At 45.8% G+C, this 11045-nt stretch overlaps 1 protein-coding gene across 1 annotated transcript; it reads right to left on the bottom strand.

The window, feature by feature from the left end:
• Positions 1-5751: 5751 nt before the first annotated feature.
• On the bottom strand, positions 5752-10236 carry LOC147985158 (uncharacterized). The gene is made up of 5 exons (XM_087541438.1): positions 10081-10236; positions 9820-9932; positions 7418-7463; positions 6737-6860; positions 5752-6236 (listed from the first exon to the last, which is right to left on the bottom strand). The coding sequence occupies exons 1-5, from the start codon at positions 10234-10236 to the stop codon at positions 5752-5754; spliced, it is 924 nt and encodes a 307-aa protein (XP_087397564.1).
• Positions 10237-11045: the final 809 nt, after the last annotated feature.

The raw sequence follows: 11045 nt of genomic DNA, 5'->3' as shown, positions 1-11045 counted from the left end.
CTTGAATATTACCTTGGGGTGCCTTGGGCATCCCCAAGATTAGTCTCTTGCCACTCCTTATTCCATAGTCCATCGAATCTTTACCCAAAACTTGAAAACTTCACAACACAAAACTCAACAGAAAACTCGTACGCTCCGTTAGTATAAGAAAATAAATCACCACTTAGGTACTGTTGTGAACTCATTATAAATTCATATTGGTGTAATATCTACTGTATTCCAACTTTTCTATGGTTCATACCTTCCGATACTACTCATAGATTCATCAAAATAAGCAAACAACACATAGAAAACAGAATCTGTCAAAAACAGAACAATCTGTAGTAATCTGTAGGTTTCGAATACTTATGTAACTCCCAAAATCCTGAGAAATTAGGAAGTCCTAGGAAATTTGTTTATTAATCTACTTCAAGTAGAATTGGTATTTTAGCGCTCTCTGGTAAACAATGAAAATTATTCTCGTGAGCTCATACTTTCTGTTTTTATCAGCAAGATCGAAAAAACAATCACCCAATAAGATCATAAATACTTTACTTGGCACAAACACAAATTAAAACATAAAAACAAAATCATAACAGAGGATAGATGATTTATTTATTAATAAACAGGAACAAAAATCAAGGAACAAAAATAAAATTGGGTTGCCTCCCAACAAGCGCTATCGTTTAACGCCCTAGCTAGGCATGATGATTTCAGTGATGCTCACATAAAAGATAAGAATTGAAACATAAAGAGAGCATCATGGAGAATATTATTAGCACAGTTAAGTCTAACCCACTTCCTATGCATAGGGATTTTGTGAGCAAACAACTTGTGGGAACAAGAATCAACTTGCATAGGAAGGTAAAACAAGCATATCTTCAAGATTTTCAACACATAGAGAGGAAACTTGATATTATTGCAATTCCTACAAGAATATGTTCCTCCCTCATAATAATTACATGTAGGATCATAATCAAATTCAACAATATAGATATCACAAAACATATTCTTAACACGATCCACATGTATGCAAAGTTGTCACTCTTCCAAAATAGTGGGATTAACATTAACTAAAGTCATGACCTCTCCAAACCCACTTTCATAATTATCAAAATAAGATTCAACACCCTCCAAAATAGTGGGATCATTACTTCCTAAAGTTGACAGTCTTCCAAAACAACTTTTTTTTTGTAGTTTTCACGAAAGACATTAAAAAGATGAAGCTATGCAGTAACCTCAATTCCATTTTTTTGTCGTTTTCTTTTATAGACTAAACTAGTGATAAAACAAGAAACTAAAAGATTTGATTGCAAGATCCAAAGATATACCTTCAAGCGCTAACCTCCCTGGCAACGGCGCCAGAAAAGAGCTTGATGTCTACCACACAACCTTCTTCTTGTAGACGTTGTTGGGCCTCCAAGTGCAGAGGTTTGTAGGACAGTAGCAAATTTCCCTCAAGTGGATGACCTAAGGTTTATAAATCCGTGGGAGGCGTAGGATGAAGATGGTATCTCTCAAACAACCCTGCAACCAACTAACAAAGAGTTTCTTGTGTCCCCAACACACCCAATACAATGGCAAATTGTATAGGTGCACTAGTTCGGCGAAGAGATGGTGCCACAAGTGCAATATGGATGGTAGATATAGGTTTTTGTAATCTGAAATTATAAAAACAGCAAGGTAGCAAGCGATAAAAGTGAACGTAAACGGTATTGCAATGCTAGGAAACAAGGCCTAGGGTTCATACTTTCACTAGTGCAAGTTCTCTCAACAATAATAACATAATTGGATCATATAACTATCCCTCAAGATGCAACAAAGAGTCACTCCAAAGTCACTAATAGCGGAGAACAAACGAAGAGATTATTATAGGGCACGAAACCACCTCAAAATTATCCTTTATGATCGATCTATTCAAGAGACCGTAGTAAAATAACACGAAGCTATTCTTTTCGTTCAATCTATCCTAGAGTTCGTACTAGAATAACACCTTAAGACACAAATCAACCAAAACCATAATGTCACCTAGATACTCCAATGTCACCTCAAGTATCCATGGGTATGGTTATACAATATGCATCACACAATCTCAGATTCATCTATTCAACCAACACAAAGAATTTCAAAGAGTGTCCCAAAGTTTCTACCGGAGAGTCAAGACGAAAACGTGTGCCAACCCCTATGCATAAGTTCACGAGGTCATGGAACTCGCAAGTTGATCACCAAAACATACATCAAGTGGATCACTTGATATCCCATTGTCACCACAGATAAGCACATGCAAGACATACATCTAGTGTTCTCAAATCCTTAAAGACTCAGTCTGATAAGATAACTTCAAAGGGAAAACTCAAGCCATTACAAGAGAGCAGAGGGGGAGAAACATCATAAGATCCAACTATAATAGCAAAGATCATGATACATCAAGATCGTGCCGAATCAAGATCACGAGAGAGAGAGAGAGAGAGATCAAACACATAGCTACTAGTACATACCGTCAGCCCCAAGGGTGAACTACTCCCTCCTCGTCATGGAGAGCGCCAGGATGATGAAGATGGCCACCGGAGAGGGATTCCCCCCTCCGGCAGGGTGCCGGAACGGGTCTAGATTGGTTTTCGGTGGCTAGAGAGGCTTGCGGCAGTGGAACTCCCGATCTAGGTTATGTTCTACAAGTTTGGGTATATATAAGAGGTTTTGGCGTCGGGAACAAGTCAGGGGGGTCTCCGAGGCGGCCACGAGGTAGGGGGGCACAGGACTCTTCTGGCCCATCTCCGGTACTCCGTGGGCTTCTTCTGGTCCAAAAATAATCTCCATGAAATTTCAGGTCAATTCGACTCCATTTGGTTTTCCTTTTCTGCGATATTCAAAAACAAGAAAAAAAAACAGAAACTGGCACTGGACTCTATCTTAATAGGTTAGTCCCAAAAATCATATAAAATAGCATATAAATGCATATAAAACATTCACGATTGATAATATAATAGCATGGAATAATCAAAAATTATAGATACGTTGGAGACGTATCAGTCCTCTCGGACCATCATGGCCAAAGAATACTGAGCATGATTCTACTGGCTGCAAGCAAATGAAATGGCTAAGGAGATCATCGAGAAGTGTGAAGGTTGCCAGTTTTACTCGAACATGTCCCACAAACCTGCATCAGCTTTGAAGACTATCCCACTCGTTTGGCCATTTGCTGTGTGGGGACTGGACATGATTGGGCCTCTAAGGACCGGCATAAGTGGCTTCACTCATCTGCTCATGGCAGTCGACAAGTTCACTAAGTGGATTGAAGCCAAACCTATCAAGAATCTGGACTCAAGCACAACAATCAGTTTTATCAGAGAGTTGGTGTTTCGATACGGAGTTCTGCACAACATCATCATGGATAACGGCTCAACCTTTGATTCTAATGAGTTCAGAGCATTCTACGCTTCCCAAGGTACTTGGGCCGACTATGCATTTGTTGCCCACCCACAGTCAAATGGACAAGCTGAAAGAGCAAATGGTTTGATCCTCCAAGGGTTGAAACCTTGATTGATGCGCGACCTCAAGCATGCAGCTGGAGCTTGGGTGACTGAGTTGTCGTCTGTTCTATGGGGATTGAGGACGACTCCCAATTTGTCGACTGATCGAACCACTTTATTCATGGTGTATGGGGCTGAAGCCATGCTTCCAAGTGATCTACTTCACAATGCCCCACGAGTGGAACTCTTCTCAGAAGCCAAGGCAGAGTAGGCACATCAGGACGCCGTTGATCTCCTAGAGGAAGATCGAGAGATGGCTTTGATCCGGTCGACCATCTATCAGCAAGACCTGCGTCGATTCCACACCCAAAACGTCAAAGGTCAAGCATTTAAAGAAGGAGATATTGTGCTCCGAGTAGATCAGCAACGGCGTCATAAGCTCGCCCCTGCCTAGGAAGGCCCCTTCATCGTCACCAAGGTGATCCACAATGGAGCATATCACCTTTACAATGTAGCCAAGAAGAAGGATGAGCCGTGCTCTTGGAACGCAGATCTGCTCCGCCGCTTTTATACCTGAGCACTTGGATCGTCGAGATGTAATAAGAATAATTTCAGATTGTTTATCAAAGACATGATTTCCGCAGTCTCCTAATGATTGTTTTCGCATAAACGTGTGTCCAAATCCCCCAGTGGGTGGCTTAGCCCCGAACCTGATTTGCCTAAGTTTCAAAAAAACACTCCGAGTGGAGAGCAATGCTCCACTCGGGGGCTTAGCTATGACTCCGTACTCGCCTAAGTTTCAAAAACACTCCGAGTGGAGAGAAATCCTCCCACTCAGGGCCTTAGCTGTGACTCCGTACTCTCCTAAGTTTCAAAAACACTTAGAGTGGAGAGAAATCCTCCCACTCGGGGGCTTAGCTGCGACCCCATACTCGCCTAAGTTTCAAAAACACTCTGAGTGGAGAGCAATCCTCCCACTCGGGGGCTTAGCTGTGAACCAGATTCGCCTAAGTTTCAGAAAACACTCCCAGTGGATAGCAATCCTCCCACTCAGGGGCTGAGATGCGACCCCGTACTCACCTAAGTATAAAAAATACTCAGAGTGAAGAGCAACCCTCTCACTCGGGGCTTAGTTGTGAACCAGATTCGCCTAAGTTTCAAAAAACACTCCGAGTGGAGAGCAATCCTCCCACTCAGGGGCTTAGCTGCGACCCCATACTTGCCTAAGTTTCAAAAATACTCCGAGTGAAGAGCAACCCTCTCACTCGGGGGCTTAGCTGCGAACCAGATTCGCCTAAGTTTCAAAAAAACACTCTGAGTGGAGAGCAATCCTCCCACTCGTCTAAGTTTCAAAAACACTCCGAGTGGAGAGCAATCCTCCCACTCGGGGGCTTAGCTGCGAACCAAATTTGCCTAAGTTTCAAAAAACACTCCGACTGGAGAACAATCCTCCCACTCGGGGGCTTAGTTGCGACCCGTACTCACCTAAGTTCCAAAAATACTCCGAGTGAAGAGCAACCCTCTCACTCAGGGGCTTAGCTGTGAACCAGATTCGCCTAAGTTTCAAAAAACACTCCAAGAGGAGAGCAATCCTCCCACTCGGGGGCTTAGCTGCGACCCCGTACTCGCCTAAGTTTCAAAAATACTCCGAGTGAAGAGAAAACCTCTCACTCGGGGGCTGAGCTGCGAACCAGATTCGCCTAAGTTTTAAAAAAACACTTCGAGTGGAGAGCAATCCTCCCACTTGTCTAAGTTTCAAAGACACTCTGAGTGGAGAGCAATCCTCCCACTCAGGGGCTTAGCTACAACCCCGTACTCACCTAAGTTTCAAGAACACTTCGAGTGGAGAGCAATCCTCCCACTCGGGGGCTTAGCTGCAACCCCGTACTCGCCTAAGTTTCAAGAACATTCCGAGTGGAGAGCAATCCTCTCGCTCGGGGACTTAGCCGCGACCCCGTACTCGCCTAAGTTTCATAAATGCTCCGAGTGGAGAGCAATCCTCCCAATCGGGGAAAGCAATCCACAAGTACGACGAGGTGCACTCTGAGCTGCGCCACAAGTACAACTTCCGCTCCGCCCTGTACTCGGGGGCTTAGCCATGAACCTGCTTCACCTAAGTTAAAAAAAATCCAAACACATTGGAGGCGAGAAAATTGCATTTAAATAAAATGACCAAGTTCAGATAAGTCCAGGGAGGTTTAGTACCACAAGCAAAAGTACTCGGGCGTTAGGCCCAAAAGAGTTTAACGGTTACATGATCACACAGCATTCTTAGGCAAATGTATTCAAATCATCAAGTTTTTCACTCGGCAGGAGGAGGGCTAGCTGGCTCGACAAAGGTGTCCAAGTAAATACCGTCAGCGATCCGAGTGGCTGCATCGATAAAAGTCTCCGTAATGTCTTCAAATTGGAGATTCTTTGTGTTAGCCACCTGGAGTGCCTTCAGCTTGTCCTCCCTAGCCTCCTTGCAGTGGGCTCGAACGAGTGATAAGGCCACATCGGCTCCACAATGAGCAACTGACTTCTTCCAAGCTTGCACTCGACCAGGGATGTCAATGAGGCGAGTCATCAGAGACTCGAGGTCATTTTGAAGATTGTCCTTTGGCCATAGCTCCTTGTCCACCCGAGTCAGTGCGACCTTTAGCCGAGCAATGTAGTTCAAGACGCTAGCAAGGCCAGATTCGAGTCGCAACACGTTCATTGCAGCTTCGTCTCCAACAGGAGAGTTGATGAGGTCTAGTCCCGTCTCGATCCGCCCGGTTTCCTCCTCGAAATTCTGGCAGAACTCTACATGCAAAGAAAAGTAATGAATTGGCAAGCAACATGGTGAAGAAGTTTTTTGAACCCAGTCGGATGAGGAAAAGTACCTTCGAGCATGAGGAACATATTCTTGGCAAGACCTCCAAGCTAAGCCTCCAGTTCATCCCTCTTCCGAGTGAGAACAACCACTTTGTCGACCAGGACCACCTTCTCCTCCTTTAGTTGTGTAGCTTCTTTCTTTGCCTAGTCAACAACAGTCTTCAGCTTGGCATTCTCCTCCTCCAACTTACAGACTGAAGCTAGCTTCCTGTCAACTAGTTCAGTCTTCTCACGCGTCGTCTTCTGCGCCCCTGCAAGATCATGGTCCTTCTGCTCCAAGGCCTGCTTCATTTTGTCTAAAGAAACAACATTCCTCAGTCGGGCATGGAGTTGACGGTTTTCACTATGCACATCTGTTCGAGTGGGATCACTCACTCGTCTCAAAAGAGGATGAGAAAGGAAAAATAACGCAATCGACAAGTTGTTACCTCCCATGATTGCCACTTCATCTTGAGCCTTCTTCAGGTTCTCCTTGGCGAGATCCGGGTCAAGCTTGAGTTGGATTTTCTCCTGTTCCAAGGCAGCATACTGGGCCCCAAGTTCGCAAGATTTCTGCAATCAACAACAAGACCAATCAATCGATAGAAACAAAGACCAGTTACTTCCGAGTGAAAAAGTGCAAGATTAGATTGTTGTGGCAAAAGAGTTCTAAGACGGCTGCCGAATCAAACATTCAAAAGCAGTCTCGGGGACTACACCCAGTGGGTGCACTTAGCGTGCCTCCACTGGTTCGATTTCCCACTTGGCATGGTCCGCCCAGCCCAAGTGGAAAGAAAGAAAACACATTTGTTCTCAGACCACCGTCGACTGCCCACAGCCGACAACGGTCTCGGGGACTACACCCAGTGGTTGCACTCAACGTGCCCCGACTAGACCAATATTTCACTCGACACGACCTGTCTAAACTCGAGTGGAAGATCTACATAGCTACGAAAAAACACACAGTGGGTGTACAGATGTAGGGCACAGACCCATGATATATGCACATTAAAGTTTCCAAAACGGACATCTTACGAATAATAAAGCAGCGGTTTTCAGGTAGCATATCCTAACACAACAAGGATCAAGCTGGAAAAGCCAATTGGAAACCAACTTATATTCCCACTTACTCGGACATTGGCTTGGAGAGCAGAGCTGGCGTCGTAGGCGGCCTTGCTGGTGTCATACACCACCTTCAGTCAGTCCATCATCAGACCCGCCTAGATCATGTCATACACCACCTTCAGTCAGTCCATCATCAGTCGTAGGCGGCTTTGCTGGAAGGTACCCTCCTGCTCAAAGCTCTGCCCCTTCTCCATGTACTCCTTTGAGTTACATCCTCATCGTCATCATCTGGAAGCTGGATAACATTTGTCGGCACTTGAAAACACTCGACAGTAAGATTTCAGTCGCCCATCAAAATATTTGACAGAGTAAAAGCATGACCGTGGAATCATACCCGCCCGAGAGGTGGCCGCGTCTGCGGTCTCCGCATAATCCCGCTCCTCGTTGATATCCATAGATGTTGCAAAAGTAGCAGCACTGAAAGTTCCAAATTTCACTCGATCAAGCAAGTAAAGAAGTTCACAGTGGTAACGAAAGACAAGGAAAAGAAACACTTACGTTGAAGCAACGGGCAAGGCCACCTTGATCCTGGGCAGGACCTTCCGAGGCTTCGGTGGAACAACTTTGGCCTGCCTCGCGGCCCTCTCTATTGGCTCTGGGGTTGAAGTTCGAGTGCGCTTCGGAATCTTCGCACTCAACAGAACTGCTTTGCCACATCCTCCCACAGGGTCTTGCGACTATTCGGAACATCGTTCAGAGCGGGGCGGTGATACGTCTCCAACGTATCTATAATTTTTTATTGTTCCATGCTATTATATTATCAACCTTGGATGTTTTATATGCATTTATATGCTATTTTATATGATTTTTGGGACTAACCTATTAACCTAGAGCCTAGTGCCAGTTTCGGTTTTTTCCCTTGTTTTAGAGTATTGCAGAAAAGGAAAATCAAATGGAGTCCAATTGACCTGAAACTTCACGAAACTTATTTTTGGACCAGAAGAAGCCCACGGAGTATCGGAGTTGGACCAGGAGAGTCCCGGGCTGCCCACGAGGGTGGGGGGCGCGCCCACCCCCTGGGCGCGCCCCCCTACCTCGTGGATAGCCCAGAGGTCCACCGACGTACTTCCTCCTCCCATATATACCCATATACCCTAAAAACTTTGGGAGCACAATAGATCGGGAGTTCCGCCGCCAGAAGCCTCCGTAGCCACCGAAAACCAATCTAGACCCGTTCTCGCACCCTGTCGGAGGGGGAATCCCTCTCCCGTGGCCATCTTCATCATCCCGGTGCTCTCCATGACGAGGAGGGAGTAGTTCTCCCTCGGGGCTGAGGGTATGTACCAGTAGCTATGTGTTTGATCTCTCTCTCTCTCTCGTGTTCTTGAGGTGGTACGATCTTGATGTATCGCGAGCTTTGCTATTATATTTGGATCCTATGATGTTTCTCCCCCTCTACTCTCTTGTGATGAATTGAGTTTTCCCTTTGGAGTTATCTTATCGGATTGAGTCTTTAAGGATTTGAGAACACTTGATGTATGTCTTGTGTGGGATAACCGTGTTGACAATGGGGTATTCTATTGATCCACTTGATGTATGGTTTGGTGATCAACTTGCGGGTTCCGCCCATGAACCTATGCATAGGGGTTGGCACACGTTTTCATCTTAACTCTCCGGTAGAAACTTTGGGGCACTCTTTGAGGTTCTATGTGTTGGTTGAATAGATGAATGTGAGATTGTGTGATGCATATCGTATAATCATGCCCACGGATACTTGAGATGACATTGGAGTATCTAGGTGACATTAGGGTTTTGGTTGATTTGTGTCTTAAGGTGTTATTCTAGTACGAACTCTAGGGTTGTTTGTGACACTTATAGGAATAGCCCAACGGGTTGATTGGAAAGAGTAACTTTGAGGTGGTTTTGTACCCTACCATAATCTCTTCGTTCGTTCTCCGCTATTAGTGACTTTGGAGTGACTGTTTGTTGCATGTTGAGGGATAGTTATGTGATCCAATTGTGTTATTATTGTTGAGAGAACTTGCACTAGTGAAAGTATGAACCCTAAGCCTTGTTTCAATGCATTGAAATACCGTTTGTGCTCACTTTTATCATTAGTTACCTTGCTATTTTTTTATTTTCAGATTACAAAAACCTTTATCTACCATCCATATTGCACTTGTATCACCATCTCTTCGCTGAACTAGTGCACCTATACAATTTACCATTGTATTGGGTGTGTTGGGGACACAAGAGACTCTTTGTTATTTGGTTGCAGGGTTGCTTGAGAGAGACCATCTTCATCCTACGCGTCCTACGGATTGATAAACCTTAGGTCATCCACTTGAGGGAAATTTGTTACTGTCCTACAAACCTATGCACTTGGAGGCCCAACAACGTCTACAAGTAGAAGGTTGTGTAGTAGACATCAGGCGGAGAATCGACTTCTTCACTACTGCTAGAGTACTCGCTGTCATCTTCGCTATCATTTGCATATTCAAAATCAGCGCTTTCACCATCACTCTCTACTCCTTCTTGGTACTGCTCCCCGTTCGGCATTGAGTACATCTTGGTGAAAACCTACAAGAAACAACTTACAAGTATCAGTCAGATTCAAGAACAATGCGTATTGAAAAAACACTCAGTAAATCAAGCCTAACCTCGTCTGGAGCATTGTTGGTGTCTAATGGCAAGATCCTTCTGGCTCCATCAGGGTTATCCTTGTTACAGTGATGCTTCGCAGCCACTGAGCCACCATCTCCCCGGCGACCTCCTCCGGGTGGACCCGAGCGGTGTCTTCGGTGCCCGAGTACATCCACATTGTGTGGTCATGATCTTGGAGAGGTTGAATACGTCGACTGAGAAACACCTCCAGCAGATCCATGCCGGTCACACCCCCTGGACTAATGCAACGACCGCGTCGACTAACATGGACACCTCACCCTTCTCCGACGCGGTTACTTTCAATGAAGAAGGTTGACGGAGTCTATCCAGAGTGAAAGAGGGGAGGCTGGTCGACTGACTAGGAGTTGGGATGTCTTTGCAGTAGAACCAAGTCGACTGCCATCCTCTAACTGACTCCGGAAAGGTCATGGGGGGAAAAGTACTCCTACATCTCATTTGGATCCCTAACCCCCCGCACATTTGGATCACGTGCGTCTTTTCATCATATGGGTTAGCTTTCTTCACCGACTAAGATCGGTAGGTGAAAATGTGTTTGAACAGACCCCTATGCGGCTGACACCCAAGGAAGTTTTCGCGCATGGAAATAAATGCGGCAAGGTACGAGATTGTGTTGGGAGGAAAGTGGTGGAAACGAGCACCGAAGAAGTTCAAAACCCCCCGAAACAAAGGATGCGGGGGCAGGGAGAAACCTCGGTCAACGTGGGTGGTGAGGAGGACGCGCTCACCCTCACATGGCTGGGGCTCGGTTCCCCCCTTTGGAAACCTCTAGGACCCATGAGCAATCAAGCCGTCGGCGGCGAGGTTCTCCAGGTCTTCCTTCATGACGGTGGAGCTGATCCAGTCTCCCTGGATCCAACTAGGCGGCAGACCAGACCATGACGACGACCCCCTTGCCGCCTTCTTGCCCTTCGCCATCGCCTTCTTCATGCGTTCCAGGGTCGTGGTCTTGTCCTTCACCATGGCAGCGGAGCTCGACAGGGATGGGCGGGGGCGTGGACAGCAGGAAGA

Source organism: Triticum urartu, chromosome 2A, assembly GCF_056163025.1.
Source record: "Triticum urartu cultivar PI428250 chromosome 2A, HENAU_Tu73, whole genome shotgun sequence".
Taxonomy (NCBI): Eukaryota; Viridiplantae; Streptophyta; class Magnoliopsida; order Poales; family Poaceae; genus Triticum; species Triticum urartu.
The sequence above is the reverse complement of the archived record's forward strand: the minus strand, read 5'-3'. Positions and strand labels throughout refer to the sequence as shown.

Coding starts and splice junctions, on each gene's coding strand:
- LOC147985158 (XM_087541438.1), bottom strand. CDS start 10,236: ATGGATCTGCTGGAGGTGTTTCTCAGTCGACGTATTCAACCTCTCCAA. Junction 9,933..10,080: donor AGTGGCTGCGAAGCATCACT/GTAACAAGGATA, acceptor TGTTTCTTGTAG/GTTTTCACCAAGATGTACTC. Junction 6,861..7,417: donor CTCTCCAAGCCAATGTCCGA/GTAAGTGGGAAT, acceptor TGTTGATTGCAG/AAATCTTGCGAACTTGGGGC.